At 39.9% G+C, this 25943-nt stretch overlaps 1 protein-coding gene across 1 annotated transcript in view; it reads left to right on the top strand.

Moving 5' to 3' along the window:
- Positions 1-4706: 4706 nt before the first annotated feature.
- cacng3b (calcium channel, voltage-dependent, gamma subunit 3b) overlaps positions 4707-25943 on the top strand; it is a 34940-nt gene continuing 13703 nt past the window's right edge. Inside the window, exons 1-2 of the mRNA XM_008415734.3 lie at positions 4707-5733; positions 23273-23356. Coding sequence (XP_008413956.1) covers positions 5517-5733; positions 23273-23356 — 301 coding nt within the window. The 5' untranslated portion in view covers positions 4707-5516. The remainder of the gene's footprint in view (positions 5734-23272; positions 23357-25943) is intronic.

The raw sequence follows: 25943 nt of genomic DNA, 5'->3' as shown, positions 1-25943 counted from the left end.
CATTTACTGCATCTTAAAAGCGCTCAAGAGGGGAGCATGACGGTGCAGCTTATTGGATTTATTTCACACCATCTTAATTTGCTTGCCCTCTCCTTTCCCTATCTCTCTCTCTTTTTCTCTCTGTGTGACTTTTGCAGCACTACTGTCGCTGCCGTTAAGCAAACATATTAGACACACTTTCACGTTGCTTCACCTCGCTCTTAATGAGCCGGTCTCGCTGCTTTTCATTCAATTACACGCAATCGCAAAAAAAAAAAACGGTCCTAATGTCCGGTTCTCTGGTTTTACTGTTATTTTTAAACCCTAAAAGTATCCCGCTTGTTTGGATTTTGTGACGTTTTGTCCAGCTAGAACCTGAAAATTCAATGGATAATAATCGGGATTTTAAGTCATTGACATAGCTTAAAAAATACTAGTTTTAATAGCAGAAAATCTACTTGGGTTTTCTGGAGACTGTAGATACAGAATGGGGAGTTGTTCTTGTTTTATAAACGTAAAGAAAGCTGTGAGTTTTCCTGTGAAAATGTGGTGAGAGCCAGGTCACCAGGAAGCTGCGGTGAATCCATCCAGCGTAAAGACAGAATCACCAAAATGCAAAAATTGGAAGCACCATCAACCAGAAGTTGTTGTTAGATGTGCGATGGGATTTAAGCGGGATTTTAGATTTCACTTTTTGGAGCACGAAATGAATGATGAATACAGATACACTTGTTAAGTTTCTCTTTGTCAGTAAACATGTATCTGTTAACGACATAAGACACGTTCATGTCTGTGGATCTTTTTATGACCTTTTCTGGATTATTTGTGCTTATTTTCAGCTAACTCCAGCAAAATAGCTGTTGGCAGGTTTATTTATTTTTTTGGTTACCACAAAGTCATAAAATGTACCTTACTTTTAAAACAAACATAAACCAATACGATGCTCGTGCTCCCTGACCTATTCCTTGGGCTCTCCGTCTGCAGAGACGGCATAAATCACTTCTCTGACACACGAGCATCATGCCAACATCATTCCACATCGCCATATGTCCCCTTCTGCCCTGAAGACTCCTCCATCTGCTAAGACACACAAAACAAAGAAGCACATCTGCACACGCCTAATGCTCGCAACAGATTCATCATCGTCCTCTCTCTGTCAGACACCCTTCACTTCTTCCTCTTCCTCTTCTTTTTTTTCCCCGCTTCAACACAGTTCGTTGTTTGCTCACTAATTTCTGCAAGCTTGTCAGGCTCCTCTAACTTTCGCTCCTCCGTCCTCCCCTCCTTTCCGTCTCCCCAAGATTGGCCAGAGGCGAGGAAGGGTTCCAGTTCACTGAGCAGAAACCACACCGTCTTGCTTCCTCCTTCTCCTCCTCCTCCTTTCGACGGCCGCCTTCGTGTCTCCGTTTGTCCTCCTCCTTCTGCGAATAACTTGGAATAACTGGGTGCACAGGAGTAGTGGGGATGAGGAGAAAAAGAGAGGAAGGGCAAAGAAAGGACACTTTAGGTGACTGCAGACTTCTTGCCTGCTAGAGGAATACAGAGTGCAGTGATCATTTAATAAACCAATCTGTTCAGGCTTCATGTGACCAGAGAGGTGTAAGAACTTTTTTGAGAGGGGAAAAATACTTCCAAAAGTAGTTTTACTACAAGACACGTTTTAGCATGATTATGAAGTAGTACTACTTTAACCTACTGTGAGTAACTTCACTGAAAGAAGAAAAAAACATAATTTAATAAAAAATACACCAAACACAGACCTGTGGGCTCTAAGCCTAACCATTCATTCTTATGCATTTTTTTTGTATAAATCTTTCAGATATCAGAATTTGCACATAACTTTATATTTTTGGCTGTCTGATGACAACATTTGAAAATATTAAATCAGATGTTATAATCAGCTGCTCAGAACTTCAGTAGAAGTTTTTGCCAAATACATTTTCTGTTTTTTGTATTTTACTTTTACTTAATCATAGAGTGGAGGAGTGTGTTAAGCAGTCTCCAGGCACATGGTGGCTTCTTATAGCTCAATGAATTACATCCATCCATCCATCCATCCATTTTCTTACACCCTTGTCCCTCAGTGAGGTCAGGAGGGTTGCTGGTGCCTATCTCCAGCTAGCATACCGGGCGAGAGGCGGGGTCACCCTGGACAGGTCGCCAGTCTGTCACAGGGCAACACAGAGACACACAGGACAAACAACCATACACACACACTCACACCTAGGGACAATTTGGAGAGGCCAATTAACCTGACAGTCATATGTGGGAGGACACCGGAGTACCCGGAGAAAACCCACGCATGCACAGGGAGAACATGCAAACTCCATGCAGAAAGACCGGGGCTGGGAATCGAACCCAGAATCTTCTTGCTGCAAGGCAACAGCTCTACCAACTGCGCCACTGTGCAGCGCTCAATGAATTAACTATGTAAATATTTAAAAGAAAATGGAGGGGAAAAAACATACAACTCTTCTTGGGAGTATTGGACTGAGAAGCTGTTTGTATGACGGTAAACGTGCAGGTCCAACAGGTGTTTGCTAATCGCTGCTGCCACTAGTCTGATGGAGCTGAGTTGTGGAGGGGTGTGGTGGTTGTGTTTTGTAACCACTTCAGTTTGAGCCATGTAGTAACTGTTTAGGTCAGGTTTATGCTAAATATTTGTGCATTGTGTAGTTTACCTAATATCTTTTTTTAAAAATAATTTAGGGATGCGACAAAAGTTTCAAAAATAAACATTTTGAATGTAGATGTTTTTTTGGTGGTAATTTGCTGTTCTTAACTGATCTGCTACCGTTGCTTTATTTACTGTATGTGAATTGTTTTTAAAATAAATTTGGTTTATTTTTTTTAAGCCACTTTTACCTTCACATGATTAAAAAAACAAACAAAAAAAACTTGCTTCAAAGTTCTTAAAGCTAAAATCTGAATTTTCATAGAAATCCATGTTGGGCAGACTTAAAAGCAAAACTTAAACGGAGTCATGAACTTGAAAACCTTCTGAAGGGTACTTCAAATTTTGAGTTTTGCTGTGCCTTACTTCTCTTTTTGTGTACAGTGATGCGGCTTCGCTGGAGTGGAGTCATTAAAAACGGTCTGTGGCTCTTTAAGTGGCGTCTCTGCTTCTCTCTCAGGCGCGATTCTCCACGCATCGCTTGCCAATCTCTCACTCCCCCTCTCTTGTAGCTAATCAGTGCGGTGCAGGGGCTGCTGGGCGGATGCGAGAGAGAGAGAGATAGAGAGGAGGAGGAGGTCGGAGAAGTGAAAGGGTGGCGAGTGCAGTTTGAAATCAGGACTGAGGACAGCGCCACGTTCAGCACCAGGGACAGCAGCATGGGCATCCACATCACCCTGAGCCCTTCAGGGAAGACAAAAGATCCAAAATGTAATCGATTGAATAGTTTCATAGTTGTCATAATGAATAGATTAATGCATCTATTTATAATAGTTGAGCTGTGTTAATAATTAAATGAGTGATCAAACCAATAAATGTAAAATTAGTCATTCAAATTTCGTCAATTTCGTGCCTAAGCTATCCTAGAACTCTTTTCAGGTTGTCCCATGCAACAACACACACCTCTGGTTGCTGCGCTCACCTTATGGCGAGTAGAACCCAATAGATCTGCTGCTTTGGTTGCACGAGGACTCGAAAGCATCCCTGACGCCCGATATTCCTGCAGCACCCCCACAAAATGGTTTAGGGAACACATTTGTAAGTAAGACTTCTCTACATCGGTAAAATCAGAAAAACCCAAACTCTCATTTTCCCCTCAACAACTGTCTGAGTAAAGATCCGGCCCACTGTTGCATGGCCTGGATGAAAACCTATTCATCTGACTCTTAGAGGTTAGGAGTTCACTTTCAACACCTTACAGTGGATTTTCCCATAACGGTTAAAAAGTGTAATATTTGGAAAGCATTCCTTGATCCCCAATCTTTGATACTGGGACCCAAGTCTGTCACACCAGAAGTGTACCTCTAGCGATCCCTGAAGAGAGGTGAAGAGACATCAATGATAACAACCCATCAAAGTCCACTGCAGTCAGAGTTTTGGGAAAAGTCTCATCTCCTCCTGTCATTTTCAGCTGGGCAATGTTTTAAAGGTATCGGCAACCTCTGCTCCAGTGATGGACTTGCTTGTTCTCTGCGATCCAGAGTCTTCCCCCACACTGAGGAGTCTCTCAAAGGGCTCTTTCCACCACCTGATCGGATCCCCGGTCCTGGGTCTTGTCCCCTAGTATTCCTATTGAGTCATCAGATGGTTTGCCAGAGTTTCCTTGAGACTGACTCTATAGCCACTCTGCATTTGCTCCTGTAACCAGAGAAAGCGCATTCCTTCTGGCTGACACACGAGCCCTGAAAACATAATTTTCTCTATTTATATATGAAGATGTATTTATTTTGAAGTTTAGTTAGTGGCACATTTAAATCATTGTCTGTATAATTATTTAATTTACACCCTTTTGTGTTGTGAAAATGTTTGTGTTACACACTCCAGATATATCTTCTCTTGAGATCTGTGTAACAGGCGGACCTTCATGCTTCTAATACAGCCAGAGTTGCGGCGGTGGGCGGGACACAAAGCAGAACGGAGGTTTGCGATTGGCTCCTGGCATGCGCTGCTTTTCCGCGCGCCCAATCCCCGCCGAGCAGTGCTGCCGCGGGCGGAGTTTGGAGGCACGCGCGGTTAATTTTAGTTTGAGTTGGTTGGACAGAGAGGAGGAGGAGGAGGATGGGGATGAAGAGGAGGAGGAGGACAAGGGGGAGGCAACCGCTATCTTTTTTTTCTTCTTCTTTTCTCTTTTTTCCATTTGTACCAACGGGCACAACTGGCTCAGGCTTGTTACGGACCAGTCCAACTTGAATAGCGTTTTACCCGTTTTTCATCTAAGTAGCCTGCATCCTGGACAGTCGATGATTTCTTGGTGTCCAACACTAAACGTTTTGCGTACGCGGATTTGGACGACTTGTGGTGGCTTTTGACATGGAAGAGGAGAAAAAAAATATGTCGACGAGTCAATAAACCCACCATGGATAGCCTACAGGTCGTCCTCATCTAAGGAATGGGATTTTGTTCTGCTTAAAGCGACATGGTCGAAGGAGGAAACCCAGAGGTGAGATAGGGGCGAAAACTGTTTAGAAAACAGGCGTTTTGTCCTACAAAGGCGAGTAATTTAGGAAGACGAGCGACAGAAATAAAGAAGGCTTAAAAATATATTAACTGGGACATATGAGGCCAGGAGAGGCGGGATGTGGCATCACCCCCCGCTCTGAGTGAGTGTGGGCAGTGTCGAGCTGTTGGGGACAACCGGTGGTCGCTTCATCCAGCCTCCCACCTTCCCGAAGCTGCTATTTTCCTCCATATGCTTGCCAAATATTTAATAATTTTTCAGTTTTCAAGTGCCTGTCTGCCCCCTGCTCCTCTCTTTGACTCTTCAAGTCTCGAAATTAGGAAAATTAAAGGCTGAATCTATTAAAAAAAAAAAAGAGGAAGAAGCGGAGGAGAGAAGGAATAAGGCACCCAAGGAGCCGCCTATATGAAGATGCTGATGTGTGACCGCGGCGTCCAGATGCTCGTGACGACGGTGGGCGCGTTCGCCGCCTTCAGCCTCATGACCATCGCCGTCGGCACGGACTACTGGCTGTACTCGCGCGGGGTCTGCCGCGTGAAGAGCAGCGGCGACAACGACACGAGCCGCAAGAACGAGGAGGTGATGACGCACTCCGGCCTCTGGCGAACCTGCTGTCTGGAAGGTACGTGATCAGTCTGACTGACTGGCTGCTGGCTGGCTGTCTCGCGGTCCAAGCTGTCTCTCTTCCTCTCTCTCTTTCTGTGTGCGCGTGTGCATGGGTATGTCGGTGCGTTCACGTGCAGCTCTCAAGCTCTAACACGCAAGCGGACACCTTTTCCCGTACATTGCGATACCAGAAGAGAGTCGGTGTTATTCTGCCTTCACTGACGCGAGCTCAGCCTGTTTTCGGGAACTTGCAAATCCCTTTCCCGGGAGTTAAAGCTGGCAATCCTCGGGACTGAGACAGGAGTGTCATTGACCAGAAGCATCACTGAGCGGGACGTGGATCTGCATGTTTCTTTTATTTATTTATTTATTTATCTAAAATGGGAGTCAAACAGTTTTTCCTGATCGTAGGCAGATCGTAGGCTGAATGACATTGGTGTGAATGGAGCAAACAACTGTTGAACACAGCAAACCAACACAGGAGGTTGTAACCCGTTGCCTTTTATTTTGTATTTCTAACTTGAGTAATCCTACATTTCTAGATCCACACAGGCGAGGAGACAAACTTCCTTGTCTTGAATGGGAAATCCTTTTCAGAAATTTAATTCAATGTCTTCCTCTTACAAAAGTGTTGATGTCCTGGAACCTTGTCAAACTTTCATTGCAATCACATACTTAACTGTATTTTTATTACCGTTTATTTAATCCAAAGAAGCCGCTAATCAAGTGGAAAGAAAACTACATAATTTTATGCTTAAGAAGAAAATCACAAGGGTTTTTTATCTTGCCTTCAATCTTAGTTAAATGCTAGTAACAGAAACCTAACTATTGTGATATTCTAATAAATATATCAATTTGTTTAAAAAAGAAAAAAAAAAGAAAAAAAGAGGTTGAATGGTGATTTCCAATCAGATCCTCTTCACTCTCATATACAACAGATCTATGCCTTTTATATCACCCTCATAGCACTGACAGGATGTCTCTAACGCATATTAAGAATAAAGTTACATTTTCATTTGCTTAAAAAGGTGTTCCACATGAGAGGGCTGCACAGTGGCGCAGTTGGTAGAGCTGTTGCCTTGCAGCAAGAAGGTTCTGGGTTTGATTCCCAGCCCCGGTCTTCCTGCATGGAGTTTGCATGCTCTTCCTGTGCATGCGTGGGTTTTCTCCAGGTACTCCGGTTTCCTCCCACAGTCCAAAAACATGACTGTCAGGTTAATTGGTCTGTCTAAATTGTCCCAGGTGTGAGTGTGTGTGTGCATGGTTATTTGTCCTGTGTGTCTCTGTGTTGCCCTGCGACAGACTGGCGACCTGTCCAGGGTGACCCCGCCTCTCGCCCGGAACACTAGCTGGAGATGGGCACCAGCAACCCACCCGACCCCACTGAGGGACAAGGGTGCATAGAGGATGGATGGATGGATGGATGGATGGATGGATGGATGGATGGATGGATGGATGGATGGATGGATGGATGGATGGATGGATGGATGGATGGATGGATGGATGGATGGATGGATGGATGGATGGTGTTCCACAGGATGGGCAGTAAAACTATTGGACTCTCTTATGTAGCTCAACAGGTGAACAGTGTATGCTTGTAGAACAGAAGTCCTGAGTTTAATTCCAGCTTATGCCACTATATCTCTATCCATGTCTTCTAAAATGGCTTATAAAATTCTAAAAACCTGATTTAGACAACAAAGAAACTTTCACTTTTAGACCAAATAAATGCGCATTGTACAGTAGCATAGATCTTATGTTTTAACTAAACATAAGATGTCTATAGATGTCCTTTAGATGCATTATCCAACGTGAAATTGTTACTGGACAAGAACATTTACTTAATTGTCAGTGAACAAACAACATTATGAAAATCAAGAACCACAGCAGATAGACCAGAGAAACTGGTAAAGCACTATTAGGTTATAAAACAATTTCCCAACCTTTAAATATCCTATAACACTGTTGAATTTGTCAATTGATAATGGAAACCGTAGCTCAGTTGGATTGAACTATGAGCAGGGAAATTAATAAAATACACATTCACAGCCTCATCAGTAAAAACACTAAATCACAGTAATGTCACAAACTGAAATAATGTCACAAATTGTCTTCATACATCAAGCTTCAGTGTTATATTTGAAAACAAGTCAGTTTTATTGTGTAACTAAACGATAGCTTTAGGGAGTTTTTAATCCGCTTAGTCCTTGCCTTTGGCAATTTGAATCTTCTATCAGAGGGTCGGAGCTCAAATTTCTCTGTTCAGTGGTTGCTCAGGACAGCGGACAATGTCACAAGAGACTTGAGACAAATCGGGCAGCTTGATGCCAATGACCTTACTGGCAATTATTTTGTTTCGTAATGAAAGACAGCTGAATCTTGTAATAGAAACAAAAATGAGAGCCGTATCAAAATCTGCTGTTTTTCTGTTAAACTGGTGGGCATGACCATTTTCAAAAATATATACATGTCTGTGTTTTTTGTGAGATTCAGTTGATAGGACAATTATTAGTCATGTCATAGTTGTAAAAGAGTTTGGAGAAGAACATAAATTGGACACACCAACCATATGGAAAAGGAACTCAGGTGAAACTAGATCAAAATAAAAGGTTTTTGATCTATTTGCAAAATGTAAACATGGTGTTGGCAGTATTATGTTGAATTATACTTTTCTTTAGCATAATGGTTACAGGATAATCCTGGAAGTAAATGTGCCAAACATTTAAAACTGGGGTGGAGGTTTTACTAAACGTGCAGCCAGAGTTACAAAGGACTGGTTTAGATCTAAGCATATCGGCCAAGTCAGTTCAGACCAGAATGTGCAGATTACACTTTTTACATTTTTATCTGAAAAAGTATTTTAAAGAGTTTGTGTAATTTTTCTTTTACTTCTCAACTATGCTCCATTTTGTGTTGATATATCACATAAAATCCCAATAAGATGATTGATGGTTTGAAAATTAAAGGGGGATGCCCAGAGCCATCCTGATTGCGTCGTTGCTTCGCTTAATTTATAGTGAAGTGGTGTTTTCTTGTCAGTTGCATCGCTTGACTCTGACTTTTTCTCATTCTAAAACCTGTGGTGTCTATATACCTTTGGGATAGGTACATTTTTCTTTCAATATGTGAGACTAAAACAAACATCCAAAGTCCATAAAAAAAACTTTTGCTTTCTGAGTCAAAAAACTTTTAGAAACCCTAAAGACATAATGATCAAAACCAACTTAAATCAAAAGAAAATTTCAAGAACAAAGTGCAAAAGAATTTCTGGGTTGTGTAAAAGCTTTTTTTTTTACTTTAACTTTCTTTGTCTTGTATTTATGCTTATGTATTGCATTTTCATACTGCCTAAATTATACTTTTTACAACTACAACACCACCCATCAAAAGCAGTAAAGGACAGGTTGATATGTTATAAGTTTGCGAAAAAGAAATCTCCTTAACTTCACAGCTACTTGGCATTTCGCTTCTGTGTTGTGCACAAACCAAGGATTGTAAAAGTTTCTAACCAGCAGAGAAACACACATTTTTATTTCTAATTTAGTCGCAATATTGGTGGTAATCAGCGGTAGATGTTGACTGCATTTTTGTTTTTTTGTCCTTCTTGGAGACACGTGACTTTCTTTCAGGTCCTGGGTTTCCATTGCTAGGGTGATTTTAAATATTTCTTTTCTTATTTTACACATTTGACATGAGTTTCGCTTTTAAATTTGCTCTGCTGTAGATTAGTATAACTTTAGAATGTCATCTTAGCATCCCATTTAAATAAACTGAACTAAATTGAAATAAGAGCAAAAGACGAAGTGACTCGTTTATTGTTGCATTTTAGAGCAAACAAATAGAACTTTAGTAAACTTCCTTTAAGGACAGATGTAGTTATTTATCACTTTCTGAGACTCACAGCTAAAATGTTTAAATTTTTCAGTCCTGCTGCTCTTCTGCAAAATGTTTGAGTTTAATATTTTAATATTTGGCATGCTTCTCCAGTGCCATCCCTTTCTTGTTAATGCGTGCGTGCATGGATCAGCGTGAAAGTCACTGCCAAGCATAACCGCCTCATTCTGGGGGGCAAAGAAGGCTATTATATGGCCAGATGGTGCAGGTACAAAGCTTTAAAGGAACACACTCATTTACATTCACACTGACACACACCTATATACACACACATGCATATATTCAAATGCACATCCTTGTATCTGCATGAATAAATTGAGGAAAATTTGGGATATCCCCAAGCCACCATATAAGCAGAGCTGAGTTAGAGCTATGCAGAAAGTTAATTCAATGTCAGCACAATGTCATGCACACACATGCACAGACGCACCAGCGAGAAATGCAGAGAGACATGTAGATGTACATTTGCTCACGTTTACACAACTAGCTGCAGAACATTGACCACGCTCTGTTATATCTTTAGGTTTTCTACCCATAGGGGCCACACATCCCTTTTTTTCAATGTATAAATGTGCTAACTCAGTTTAACTCTATTTACCTTGCATCTTAAGAGATTGACAACATTGGGTTTATGCTCCAAATTTTGAAGCAAATTATCAATATGTGGTAATACACATCAAGACCACTGGTAGGTATGCTGGAGGTTCTGTTACATTGAATTTGTATTAAAAATACCCCATTTTCAATAAAAACATGGTGGACTCTACCAGAAAATCGAAACTGGATCATCACTGGGTCTATTCTACGCTTTCTGTTTTGTTTTGTTTTTAGGATTAACAAATTAAACAAAGCGAAAAAATAAGAGTTTAATCTTTGCAAAATGAGGCTTTTTATCTGGTTTGCTTCACTAATTAATGGTTCTCTGATGGCTGAACAGCTATTCACTCCCAAACATTCAACATTTTTTTTCAACCACATTTTTTAGAAGACAATGTCTTTCCTTCCTGTTTTTAATATTGCGTTGGACAGTTCTTAACCTAATTTTAGTGGTTTCTGTAATCTCCTTAGATGTTTTCTCTGCCTGATGCCAATGATTTGACTCTTCTTAAGTAAACTAACATCTTTTCCACGACCATGGATGTATCTTTTGACTTGGCTGTTTAAGAGATGAGAAGCTACTCATTGCAACATTTGAGGTCACATAATTTATTTCTATATGACAGATGCAGTAATTATTCAGTAGGACCCTCATATCTGCTTGCTGTTTGCTCAGTTAAAACCAGGTGGCTACTTTTTTTTTCTTAGCTTGGCAGCTTTATATAATAAGAATTTCCTAAATTTGCATAGAAGTATTTCTTTAAAAACACACAAAAACGGCTGTTTTATACCCACAAATAACAAATATGTTTAGATAATCGCTTAGACTTGCAGAAATTATTTATCTGAATATGTTGTGTTTAATGGCTGTAAATGTGTGCAGTTATTTTGCCAGGTAACAGCATGTGGTCATTGTGAAATCTCTTGCAGCAGTAAATGGTTGTCTCTGCAGGTGTGCTGAGGTGTTGTGGAAAAAAATGAGGGCAGCGTTGGGAGGGCAGGGGGGGGGGGGGGGGGGGGACATGAATGAAGAGAAACTGGAATGTTCATGAATGAAGCAGGGGAGAGGGGGGTGAAGAAGGGAAGTGGGTGAAAAGTGATGGATGAGATATGCATGCCCTCAGTTTCTAGTGAATCTCCAGGGGCCACACTGTTCCCAACCTAACGTTTTCTTGTGATGGAGATTAAGAAGAGCTCAGAAAGCAAAGAAACAGATCCGAAGAATGGCGTCACCAGTGAAAAGAAAAACAACATAAAGAAGCAGGCAATTAAAGAAATGGAGTGTTTCAGTGTCACCTGACAGCAAGGGGCACTGGCATGAAGATAGAAGAGGTGCAAGGATGGTTTAGTGAGAGATAGATAATAGCTCTTTAAGCTTCATGTGGTGCTGCGGGGATAGTCTGGCGAATATTCATCATTTGCTGGGCAGGAGGTGGAGGGAGATGGGGAAACAGCTAAAGAGTCAAAGTAAAGAAGCAAATATGATTCAGGTACACAAAAGGTTTAAATGGTGACCAGACTCAAGATAATGACTGAAAGGGAGACGGAAAAGAAAACTAGATTTTTACATTTATAGTAAAAAGAAACAAAACACCTTTTTTCTCATTGTCCGACCATAAAATAGAGAAAACACTTCTCGTTTTACCTCAGTTAATATTACCAAGAAATATTTGAGCTAGCAAACTGCCAGAATACTAAGAGAGTATTTTTTTCCCCTCTACCTTCAAAGTCAGGTGTCGACAAACACTGAGATTTCTGTGAGATTTAAGCCTCTGTTACAGCAACTAAAAACGTTTTAATCTGAGGCAAATGTTTGGATGCATCTCAAGACAGCAGCTCAAAAACACTGCTTCCTCAGGTTGCCACCAACATACTTCACAAAGAAAGTACAAATAAGTGCCTTCCTCTTTTATATCATCTAGTAAACATACATAATGTTTTTATTCTCCTAACGGATGTAAAACTGGAAAAGTTTGTAAAGTATATTCTTTCAACTGAATGTGGAGTCAATTGCAGAGGGCTTGAGAGCGACCTATGAGGAACACCACTTCTGAAGGGACTAAAGACAAAAAACATTTCCACTAAACGGACTGAAAATAAATATCTATATTAAAAGAAAATATTAATTCTAACCATGGTAGCACTGTCTTTTCAGTAGTTCTGGTCAATTCAAGTAAAGTTTCTAATATTGCAATGATGTAATGTTGCTGAAAAACATATGATCTGGATTTAAAATCAAGAAATTGATCTAGATTTATTGTAATATAAGGATCTGTGATGTCTTTGAATTACAGTATGTTGCTTCTGATGTTCTCCCATGTTGATAAGTATTTACATACTGGGATCAAAGTTGTGAAATTCAAAGTGATCAACTGTGTCAGTTTCAGGGTGTGATGTTATTTCCATGAATGTAGCTGGGAAATACGTTACTTTTAATCAACTGAGTGTCTGCCAAAGAAATGTCATATTTGTGAGTGCATTCAAGAGATCATATAATAATTGCCAAATTAATCAGAAAGTAGGGCAGTTTTAATTTCCAACACCATGCAAAGTCGAGGTGAATCTTCATCAGTGCAGATAGAGCATTTGCACAATGTTGCATGAGATTAAATAATGTTACAATCAGATTAGACCGGGATATTTGAATACTAATTTAAACTTTAAATACATTGAAAAATGTCAGCGCAAATTATTATTTAAAGGAATTAACTGAAAACTATGATTCAGTGCTACACTGTGAACATTAATCATTCAGCACAGTGAAGGTCAAGCACTGGTGAACAAAGTACACCAGTGCAGAGGGACTTCATCTACTCATAGCCTCAGGATATTTTTTGTCTCTGTGGCACCGTGGTTTGGTTTAATAGCATTCTAATTCTCGATTAGCATTTTAGTCAGTGTGCCTCATGACAGTGCCCCCGGCTGCTGGATGAAACAGCAGACAGCTTCCCAACTCTGGACTCCCTAAAGAATGCGGGCTCGTTCCCACCGTTTGGAAATCTGACATTTTACAACAGCGTGATGGTAGACCGGTCTCTTGTCCACGTAGTTTCCTTAACAACTGGAACAAGCGTTTATTAATCCGATAGCAACTCAGAAGAGACGAGGCAGGGGACTTGAATGGAGCGAGAGGATGTTTTCTAAATGTTAGGAGAAGAGCTAATGAGAAGAACTGAAACACGAACAGAGAGAGAGGTTTTTGAGGAAGCGGAAGAGAGGGAGGACCTGCTGTTTGAGAATGAAAAAGGGGAAAGGAGAGAGAAAAGGAAGAGGTGCGCAGCTGAGCAGAAACTTCCTCGTTCTCTTTCATCAGGCATCACCGTGGAAACTAGTCCCTTCCCCCCACCCCTCCAAGCCTCTCCCCCGTTCTCCTTCACCCGCAAAGAGGTAATCAGAGAGAGCGAGAGAGGTAGAGGAGCAGAGAGAAAGTGGCACAGTCACCCAGACTGAGCTGTCAGAGGCACTCTGAGGAAACAAGCAGTCCAATTTGCTCTGCTTTTCGACTTTCTTTCCTGTCGCTTGCTCACTCCCTTCTCGTCTCTTCTCTTATCTGGCTCGTAAAGCCATTTCAATTTTGAGTGCATGTGGCCACACGCTTCCAGCTTTTGTAAAACAAGTCAACTGATTGAGGGCAGCCTGAGTGGGGAAGGTTGTCCTCCTCACGACAAAAAACCCCCACAAACACAGCAATCTCCATTTGTTAAAAAAGTATTAAAGATCTCTCAATAGGAACTTATTCTGTTTAGGTTTATACACGTAAGAAGTTGTATAAATTTGTCAATTTTGAGGCTTTTAAATCTTAATTTAAACCAAGAATAAGCAAAAACATTTACACCCATTGAACTTTTTAACAATTTTCAAAACAACTATTGGAAACTAGACTGTATCTAATTACAATTTTATGTCATAGATCAAAACAAACTCGTGAAAAGTTGTGCTATGGAGTGAAAAGCATAAAGGTTGCAACATGTAAAAAAAATGAAAATCCAAATGGGACATTTAAGCTTGGAGGGCCTTTTATGTCTCTCAATAAACAGTAGCTTTATTTTTGCAATTGTTGCATAAAGGCCAGGTGGAAATGTCTTTATGGGTTTGCAGTTTTTCCAGCCTTCAGGTTTCCAGATAACGGATTGAACAGTTTCCCATCAGATATCAGAAGCCTTTAAAGGCTTTCATGCATAGTGGTCACTACAGTGGACAGCTATCTAAGAGTCATTTTCTTGTGCTTCTTGTGGATTTTTATGTTATAAATGCACACAGACCACTGAAGCGGACACTAATGCATCATAAAATGCAGGAAATTATTTTTGTTAAATCCAATATGGCCGACAGACAAAAAAAGCATGCCGACCAACCCGGTCCCTCCTTCTACTGTAGACGACTAAAAAAAAATATTGTGACATCAGATAACCCCTAAAGAACAATACCACTGATGTACTTTTCAAATAACAACTTTGTATTTGGAGAAAATTACAATTGATCACCTAAATAATTTATTTATTTTACAAAAAATTTTTTCCTACCTTTTTTTATGCCTTAAGAAAATAAAAAAGAAATTGGAAAAACCTAAATAATTTATTTATTTATTTATTTTACAAAAAATTTTTTCCTACCTTTTTTTATGCCTTAAGAAAATAAAAAAGAAATTGGAAAAAAATCCTGCCACAAAGGATCATAATTCATGCATGAAATGGTTAAAGGCTTTCAAACAAGCAGCTGTACGAGTTTAAAAAGGCAGCAGCTCTTACTGTATTTCTGACCACTTCACTGACCAGCTCAATCTGACTGTATGCACAATTGCTCCATTGATTTTTCTGCCATCTTTTATTCTCCATTTAATGAAATCTGAAACCAGAACAGCCTTTTAACATTTTCAGATATTTCAGCGATGGCTGTATGGATTCGCAGATAAGCCTACACTGCCCTGCAAGGCAATTCAAACGGTGACCTGTGGCGCTTTAGTCAGTGGCCATTCCAACAGTTTGACTATTCTGCGCACACGCTGCTTGTTTGTGAGAGCGAGATAGATCAAGGACGAACATCTGGCACCTCTTGGCTAGTTGGTCATGGGGTTGTCTCGGCTAACAGTGCTGTTTTTGTTTGTCTCCTTTTTAACCTTGTTTCAAGGCACTATTTTATGAGTTATTTTGAGTGTTTGTTACATCACAAAAAGACTTAGAGTCATAACTGGTAAAACAAAAAAAAAATGCTTAGCCTCTACAAAAAAATACATATAAAAGTTCTTAAAGTTTAAAATAAAAATTTATTTGTATTTTACGTCAACAGCTGCGTTCTAATTTATGTTTGTTAAATGGACATTTTAAGAACATTAATGCAACATTCTTGATTTGTTGGATAAAAGCTGAAAGGAGAGAAAAATTTAAACAGAGACAACAGCAACATATTAAGAGAAGGTCTTTAGGAGTAACTTTAATGTTCTGCACTATAAAATCTGGCCTATTTATTAGGAAACACTAATAAATGTCTAAAAACAACTATTATTATTAATTACTAAATACAGTAAATGAACGTTAGGGACTAGACAAATCTGCCTTTTTAGGCCTGCTGCTGAGTATGCTTGAATCTGACAGATGTACTTTGGTGAAAATGTATCTTTTTGTAAAGTGGAAACTCCTGTTTGGAGGCTATTATCATTTTGATGAGTGGACTTTATCCTTTACATACAGGGTGGGCCATAAGTTTCCATACATAGGAGAATGTAAAATGTATATTTCTTTTATATTTCAGATTCCCAAGAAGATGCGTTTGACTAAAGAGCAAAGATTTGAAATTATACCGATGGCTGGATCGGGAAGCAGTCGCATGGTTGCACCAAACTTTAACAGAAAACGTGAAACGAGCATCACACACGGCACTGTGGCAAAACTTATTTGCAAGTTTCAGAAAACTGGAAATGTAGCAGATCAACCACGAAGTGGTCCAAGACATGCAGCAACTACACAGAGTCCCACAAAAATAAAAACGGTTGTCCAATATAGAATGTTTATTTTTTTCTATGTATGGACACTTATGACCCATCCTGTCGACAACAATGGTGTCCAAATCCGGTCATCAGGTCCTGGTGTCTTGTATGTTTTAGATGTAACTGTAATGGCTGAATTACCTTCTTAGCCCATTATGACATTCTGCAGAGGTTTTGATCGACGTAGGTTGAACTCAGGGAACATATAAAACATGAAGACTGTCAGTTGTAGACAACAGTCCCAGCTTGAGGTCTTTGCAGTTTGTTCCACTGCTACCTGTGGTGATTTAAGGAAACATATCAGGTTATCCTGATCTTTGTGTGTAATGGTATACAATAAAATAATTTTTTGGAGATTTCTTTGGATATCAGAGATGAAAAAAGGTTGCAGAGAGAGCTGAAAGTCCACACGAACAAGTGAGGAGTGAGGAAAATGCGAATTTATCTCAACTAATGTGGGAAATTGCCTTTGCATGTTTTGCTTATTTTATGTAGCTCCAGGCCTGACGTGCAACAGAACGCTGTTGGTTAGTTTCTACATGTTATCGGTGTACGGATGTGAGCGCGTCTGGATGCATGTGGCTGAGACTGGAGTTATGTCAGTCTCAGCAGAAATCTCTATCATAGAAACAGTTCACTTTTCCACAACCAAAGTAAACATTAAATAAGTGCAAACATCTCATCCAGCAAACATTAGGCCCTCCGGCTGTTTATCTGTGAATTATTGTGGAGGACTGCTGTTCAGGGAGACAGTTTAACTTTACAGATTACTTTTGATCTCAGTATCCTCTGCAAATAGAAGCCCTATTATCATCAGCTTAATTTATTGACACATGAAAAAAAAAAACTGCAGATGACTTCATGAGTGCTTCACAATACCAGCCAGCTGATCTCGGAAAAAAAGAGTTAGTCTGTCAGTGTGAGAGCCAGAACTTGGGGCTATGGAAATAGAAAGAACTGGGTCACTCGTGTAGGAAAAGCCAGAACATTTATGAAGAGCCTTAATGGTTTTTGGATTTGGTTTTAAATAGTCTAGCACAACTTCCTGAAGAACGAGGGGCGGGGGAGTCGTAGCCAACTGGGTTTGACAACTTGAGAGACCTAAGAGCTTTGAGTGTGAGTTCAGAAACCGGTACATGTGCATGCAGCTAACGGCTGCAGAAGCACAGGAAATGAGGCTGAAAGGGAGAAAATGCAAAGTCAGAGTAAGTAATGACATGTGGAAGACAAAAAAATATAAAGTAGTCCCCTCATCTGTCGTGAAAAGGGCAAATTTGTGCACCAGTTTTAATGATTTTATTCATCTATTTACAGTAAAATGGAGATTAGCCTTCAGAGAAAAGTTGAATGCTGATTTTAATATCTTAATCTCACATATTAAGTAAGTCCGAACTCAGAGGTTTTTCTTTTGCAAGCCAATTTAAGTGCCTCACAGTTTTTTCAGACTTCCAAATAACTGATTTGATCTCGATAAATTTCTTAGAAAAGTATGACAAACTAGATGAGAGACATTAAAACGCTCGAATCTTTCCCAACACAGTTCATCCGGTTTTATCTGCCGGTTTTAGGGGCTCCTGCTGTCTGTGTGTGCATGCAGATCTGTTTAGTGGTCAAAAGGTATTTGACAGGTTATGACACTTGACGTAAATCTACGTGACAACAGCTGACTCACTTGCTGATAAAGCATTCGGAGATTGCTCAACAAAAACATATTAGGGAGCCGACAAATACGTGACTCACATGTCCCTACACAGACTTTGCTTTCTCAACAAGAGAGGAAGGGATTTGACAGACAACAATGCTGGGAGTTTTTAATCTTTCTTTTTCTGTCTTTAACATTTTGTTCTTGTAGGGATGTTTGTGGCGTAACATACCTAGTACAAAACAAATGAACCTTTCACCAAGCCAGAGCTGGATAAACTTATAAACTTTCAATAAATTGAAAATCAATTGGTTGTTGAGGATGCTAACTACAGGATAAAAAGACAGAGAACTGTTTTTTTCCTGTTGGATTACCTTTGTTTTGCATTTATTTTGTACAATATAAATTTCTATCTTGTTTTTAAAACGTGTAAAGAAATTTTTTTATGGTAAGTTGAAGTTAAAGTTGTTCTGGTCGTAAATGAAAGTGTTGGTGTTAAGTTTAAATGGGCTTCATATACAACCAACCACTAAAGCGTTCTTTGATCCAGATTACCTTTTACTGATGAAGCCATTAAAAATGTTGAATGATACCTGAATGGTAGGGAACAGACGTCCTGTTTTATGCTCACATGGGGTTTCCCCCATGGATTTATACTGAGACTAATTTGATTTTCATTACATATTGATAATTTTCCTTAGGCCTTCAATTAGCTGCAGTTAGCTATTGGATTGAGATTCATCGACTCTCACTGAAGAACAGAAATCGGTTTTAGATGACTTGGGCTTTGTGGTACGTTATCCTGCTGCAGAAAAAAGGAATAGACGCGGTCAGCAAGAAGGCTGCCACATTCAAACGATGCTCCATTCATGCTACATGTGACAAGATGGATGCATTCTATGATGATTTACTCCAAATGCATACCAAAATGAATGCTGCTGCTAAAATCTATACTAAGCAAAGTTTCTCCAATCTGTTTTTTTTTTTTTTTTATATGTATTTATTTTTGGTGGGCCTAGGTGAATTGTGGCTTCACTTTTCTGTTTCTCAGCTGAAAGGGACGGCACCCGAATTCTGAATTTTTGGTACAGCAATTGGTTTTTCACACTTCCAGCTCATACTTTCACACTTCCAGCTCTGATTCGCTGCCAATTAAGATTAAGCCTGTTAAGATTCTTCAGATTACACGCAGCTGGACAGGTGTACTTAATAAAGGGACCAGTCAGTTCATGTGTGTTTCATCCATACTCAGCTGTGTTGGGGTGTTCTGTATCCAGTGCATCAAAAACATTTTAAAAGGCAGGAGTAATAAATAACAATACATTTCCCTGACACCTGGCAGGTCTGATGCTTTGTATTCAGATTAAACTAATCTTACCATCTGGGGGAATAGTTGGGTTCTTCCACACACACTACTACTACCAATTACCTATTCATACATCCATATGATAGGTAAACAGTATTTATGTTCACTTAGGTACCATAAAAGAATGAATTTAAGCGTGCAGATCAATTGTGTTCAATCAAATCTAAATCAACTCCAACTCTTTGTCATTTAATGTGAAAAGAAGCAGTTCTTTTTAAGAGCTTCTAAAATTGTTGCTCACCTCAGGTGTAGTAAACCATACTCCACTGACTCCATTATGTCATTATTTATTAACTACCAACCCAAAACCCCAGATATGTGCTCTGAATAGGTAACTAAAGTCAGTCTGACCATTTTCTCACCTTAAATGCCCATTTTTCTCCAGAGCACTGACAATCACTGGATATTTTTCACTTCTTTGCTGTAACCTTCTCAGAAGTCCAGTGCTTTTATTGTGAAAATGCTTAAAAATGTAATGTCAGACATTATTCTTTAAAAATAACATATTTCTTATTTTGTAAAGGAGCAGACCTTTATTCTGAAGGATAAAAGTGCTTCTCATGGTTTTTAGTGGATGCATGGGATGCATGGTCTGCAATATTGCTATGCACCATCGCTTTATGATTTTCTCAGCCTCCACATGCATTGCTGACAATGTGCAAAGCTACTTAAAATAAACTGATCTTTTTTTGCACTTGCAATATCTCACCTTGGGAAAAAAATCATTATTAACTACCAAAGGGAGCTCATAACAGTTACTATAAAATAAGTGGAGTCATGTTTTAGTTCGTACTTTCAGGAACTTTTAATTAGTCTTTGATTTACTGCATCACATCTTGAATTTCATATTTTATTCATCATTTTGGTTTTTGACTGAATGTTCTGTAATTCAAAACTCAAATCTGGTTAAAATGCCAAGCAACACACCAATACTAATAATTTTTGGAGTTGGATTTTCCAGGGTTTTCCTTCATGATCTTCAACTGCTGTGACCTGATCTCAGCCAATAGGGTGTAAGAATAGATGAATTAATGTCTACAAATTACCAGATTTCTCAATATGCCAACTTTTGCATAGGAATCCATTTTTTTTCTAGTCAAATCCATCCTTATTTTTTTCATCATTAGTCCCCTGAAGTTATGTTAAAAGTTAGCTGACTCTTGAGTGATGAACTTACTCTCTATTAAAAGCAATTTCCATTTTTTTAAAAATAGATCATTCTTTATCAATCTAATTATTTTCTGCTGTTTCGACTAAATCCCCACTCTCACTGTCTGCCCTAAAACAGCGGGGGTGGGTTTTTTTTGTGCTTTTTTTAGTAAACTTTGAAAACTGAAAATTTCCTTCTCATACCGGATCACCGTCATACATAACAGAGAGCAAGGACGAGGGAAGGAGGGACTGGAAATCAGCTTTAAGTATATGTAGCCATGGCAACCACTTCATTTGGAATGTAAGTATACAGCGAGACTTTTAGTCTCTAGATATGAATATCGTTTTAAATGTTCCTCTGAGATCATGGGTCGCTGCACTTTAAACAGAAGAGAAGGAGAAAAAAAACGCTAATGAAAAGATGAAAGAGCTGTGAATTAGGAGCAGCACTACGCTTACGCTCGCATTCAGACGCCGGAGTGAATGACGCATCCATTAACGTCTGGCTAAACAGACCTTGATTCCTGTAAAAAAAAAAAAAAGTTATTTATCTTCAAATCGAGTTTTGAAAAGAGTCGGAGGTTACTTTCTAATCCTTAAGTGCGAGAGCCGGGATGAATCAATTTGCGAATATTTTTCTCTGAGTGTGGGTGCTGGGGTCGTCTTCAAGTGCAAAAAAGCCATTAGGTTTAGTCATTCATTTGTTCATCGCCAGCCTCTATTCCCTCTTTTCTCTCTGATTCCCCTGTGCCATTTTACCATCAAGCCTCTTTCAGCCAGCCCTTCCTCTTTCTCTCTCTTTTTCTCTCTCTCTCTCTCTATTTCTCCCTCTCTCTCTTCATCTCTCTGTCGGCTTCATCCTTCCTCCATCCCACTCTCTTTCATTGCCCCTGTGGTGTTGACCATGTGTGAATGGGGCTGAATGATGGGTGGGAGGATGCACGCCAGAGGTAGTTACACATCTGCATGGCACATACAAACACACTTCCAGAAGCACACACACGCACGCACACACACCAGGAACGCTGGTGGATGCGTGCAAAGGGTTGGGGATGAGGATGAGTCACTCTGCGCGAGTGGCGTGCTCGCAGGAGGCTGCATCCGATTTAATATGACACAAACAAACACACACACACAGAGAGAGAGAGAGAAATGTAGCCGCAGAAGACTTTAACTTACACGCGTGATTGATGATGGTCATGCATCATGTTAACGAGCTTGGTTTTCCATTCCTGACGTCTGTTAAGTGACTGTATGTTTTTGTCCTTAATGTGGTAACTTTGTGTTTGTGTGTGAGTGTCAGTGAGTGTGTGTGTGTGCCAGCGTTCTTGGTCTGATAAGGCTTTTCATTAGTGTTTCCTGTAAACAGCCTGATTGCTCCAGCTCTGTCTTCTGTCATCTGCAGTTTCTCTGCCTCGATTGTCCCGTGTTGTGTGGTTTGTTTTTCTCCTCTAGTTTTTATTAGAGATGACAATTCTGGCTGACCTCACAATTTTCTTCTGATTATGACTTTTAGGTCATGTTTTTAATCATTTTTAGCTCCATCTCAACGCACGCTTGTACCCTCACCAAACCATAAAATAAGACCACATAATTATATGAGTCGCTCCTCTCTAGCAAAATGGTTGAAGCCCAAATTTAAACTAATTCTTAAGTGATGCCAGCAGCAACATATGTGTGACAATTGACTTAATTAGTGTATAAAGTGCTATAAACGTCAATGCATTTGATCAGAATTTAGCTTGACTGACTGGCAACCAGAAGAAGAAGACATGCTTTCAACATTTCTTACATTAAAAATCTGAAACGTGTAGCATGTATTTTTATTCAGCTCTGCTTGGCCGATACTTTAGAGAGTATAACTACTTTTAGTTACAATTACAGCTGCAAGACTTTCATTATTTTTCCTATTCTTATTTGCTGAAAGATAAAACTGTCAGATTGAAAGTAATGTGTTTCCAAACAGTAGTTTTCCAAAGAGTCTCAATTTTCTTCCAGTATTGTCCTTTACTTAGCTCCATCCATCTTCCCGTTTACTTTTACCTGCACTCCTGTAATAACTCGAGAAAAACATGATCCGGCCACCGCCATGTTTCGTCGTAGGGCTGTGCTCAGCGTGCTGCGTCTGTAAGTTCAACTTTGATCTCATCTGATCAAAATAAGTTTGTTGGTTTTTCTGATTAATCCTCCCCTTTTGCAACCTGGCAGCTCAAGTGGGCGACTGTCTCTTGGAAATGAACAGAGCTCTTGGACATTGCCAAAGCTTGAGTAGTTTTTATGACCTAACCCTTCATGACGTTGCTTCCTCTTTACTCTCTAAAATTTTCATGCCGCACTAAACAAGAGCCACCAAATATTACAGGCATAGAGAGGCCAAACTGATGTCACTTGTAGTCCAAACAGTCGCTTGGGATATGCAAACTGCATGAAGCAATATTACAAAAGCGGTAAATTTCTGATATGTTGCGCATCCCAAAAGGGACGCTTTGTTTTTGGGCTTAAAGATTAACGGTTATCCTTTTCTGCTTGAAACCTGGCCTGGATAAACTGACAGGTTGTTTGCTTCGTTTCATAGTCTGACCAGGTGACATAACCACGTGGCCGTGCACAGCAACACAAAGTGAACCTCATAGCAAATCTTAAGTACAGATTGAGACTCGCGCGTTGCTGCTACAAAGGCAGTAGATGTGTTTTTTAATCACACCCAGACTGCATTTAGCTGGAGCTCGTTTTTTATGTATGTCATTTACTTTACAAAGGATTCATCAACAATTTACTTTCACAATTAGCTAAAAAAAAAAACACACACACACATCACACACTTGCCAAAGCCAATCTCGTGTTTGTGCTTGCAATCGAGGAAGCCATCACCGTTTTATGAAGAAACGTCGATCCGAACTGACTCGTGTTGTTTCCCGCAGGAACATTCAGAGGCGTATGCAAGAAGATTGATCACTTTCCAGAGGACGCAGACTACGAGGCGGACGCTGCTGAATACCTCCTACGTGAGTAACCACTCCTGACTTCGCTGTGATAATGCGACTCAACTACTTTCTTGTACTTGTTTTCATCAGATGTGAAACAAAAACTGAGAAGGATTTAGATCAAACCGTGAGGATACAGGAACTCCACATAACCCATTTTGCACCAGTTTTTCATATCATCCCTTACTAAAAGGATTTATCTCTGGATTCTGTATGTGTGTCAATAATACGTAGATCACTGGTGATCGCTGTATTACATAAAGTAAAACATGCATCTTCTCAAGACATGCAGACACGTTTTAAGAAGTAGTGTGATTTAAAGCAGACAATTCTAGAAACAAACATTTGATTAGAAATATGCTTACATCAGAAATAATTAGTGTTAACATATGAAACGTTGGCACAGTTATTGAAACCCCAACAAAAACTGGAAAAATAATGCAATCACGTCATCTACTTTATTTATTCTAGGGGTTTATGGATTATTATGTTGAGAAGCACATCATGATCTGTAAGGCTGTGAGCCTGTTTGTCTTTCAAAGGCCTCGGGAACCTTGACAAACTACATGGCACCTTTAACTCTTTAGCACATTTTTAATTAAAATCGTTTTAACTCTAGAGGTAAACAGACCCTTGGACCAGTCAGCAGAGAGATTTTTTTTTTCCCCCACACCCTAAATCCTACTAAACCAGTGAGACGAGCAAAAGAGAACAGTGAATGAAAAAGGACTCTGAATGACTTACAGCAGGGGTCTGCGTCCTGCAACTTTTAGATGAAATGCTGGTCCAAAGAACCTGAGTCATAAATCCTGTAATAAAAGATGAATTTGTTTAAAGGTTTTTTGCATATCTTTACCAGGGGTGCCTGGTAAATGTGACTGGGACTGTAAATTGCCTGGCCTATCGTCATCTGCATATTCATATCTTCTTAAATCTTGTCTATACCAGATGTAATAGTTTGCCTGCCTCCTGCTTCTCGTCTCTCTCATGCCTGTAGCGTAGAATATGACAGGTATGAGGCTTTTTGGGGTTAAAAAAAAAAAGAAATGTTTTGCTAAGTCATTTACCTTTATATTTATAACATTCTGGGTATTTAACAGGAGAAATAGTCAAACATTCCTCCAGACTCAACCCCTAAATATCTACTAGAGATTCTCCATGTCCATTTTTAAAACACCAAATGAGATGTGCAACTTTTACTAAAACAGAGACTCAGTCTTTACGTTTGAGCACCAGGATCTATGTAGTAATATGTAAGCATGCGAACATCGCATGCTTTCTGCTAAAGTAGCAGAAAGCACAAACAAAAGAAAAGAAAAAGGGATTCAGCCCAAGTCTCGTTTTCAATGCTCCACTAAGCAAAGAGCAACATCCCCCCGAGGCAGCCAATTAGCCCACAGGACTCAGAGTGGATCAGCCAATAAGAAGCCGGGGCCCAGTGACCAGCATTACATACAGCCCAGGGTTGTGGGCCACATAGGCGGGGCTATGTTTGCTGTTATTCCAGAGGTCAATAATGCTGAAAATAATTATAAAATCCTTTAAATAAATGTTCAAAAATCTAGATGTGCTTCGAAACTCGACGACTCCGACACACGTGCGCAAGAGATGCACATGCACAACTGAACGATTCCCACATAACAAACTGTCTGCAGCCGTCCTTCTCTGTGATCACGTCGAGCACACATATGGGAGCTCTAGATTTTCACCCCTGCTGCAGCCTCACTTTCATATTCATCCTCTCTGTTGTTCATTATTTCAGTGTGCATATGTCAGTGTGACTCTCCATCTGTCTGAGTGTTTTGGCCGTCTTTTCCTTCCCCATCCATCCATCTCTCTCTCTCTCTCTCTCTCTCTCTCTCTCTCTCTCTCTCTCTCTCTCTCTCGCCTCCTCTCTGGTTGCGAGGCCTCCGAATGCATCAACATGTTCTGAATTCAGGAGCAGTCGGGCGTGCATCGACATGCTGCAACATGTATGTCTTGAGTGCATGCTCTAAGTCACATGTGTCAAACTCAAGGCCCGTTGTTGTTGTTTTATGTGGCCCCGCCCAGCGTTTTATAGGCCCATGACTGACTTAAAATAGGTTTTGAGCATGACTATAAACTTCATCTCCCATAATGCATTCCGATTGTTACCACCCAACATTACGGCTTCTCGCCGCTAGGGAGCAGCAGAGTCACCTCAAGCTGCTTATTGATTTTCCCAGCGAATAAAACTGAGACATCGACAAGCTAACATCAAAATGTCCAAGAAAAGAAACATCGATTTACAATTAAGACTGTGAATGAAGATGTGTGTGAGTTGGTGTCAGGGCGGCAGGTCGCGCTAGACTTTTTTGTTATCCGTCATCTTGACCGACAACATAAAAAAAATCGTTCATGTAGCCTACTATTTTTATCCGTGATATTACAATCATATTAACATCGGCTATTTAATTGCATTTTATGCTGTTTAGTTAATATTCACCGTGAATCCAGATCCCATCACAAATTAAGCAGATAAATGCATCTACATTTTTCTCCGTACTGACAAAAACCACAGACTGAGGCCCCAATAACTTAATAAATTTAATTAAGCGACTTCACTTAAATTAGCATCACTTCACCC

Source organism: Poecilia reticulata, chromosome 8 (assembly GCF_904066995.2).
Source record: "Poecilia reticulata chromosome 8, P_reticulata-male-v2, whole genome shotgun sequence".
NCBI lineage: Eukaryota > Metazoa > Chordata > Actinopteri > Cyprinodontiformes > Poeciliidae > Poecilia > Poecilia reticulata.
This window is presented reverse-complemented; position numbering and strand designations above follow the sequence as displayed.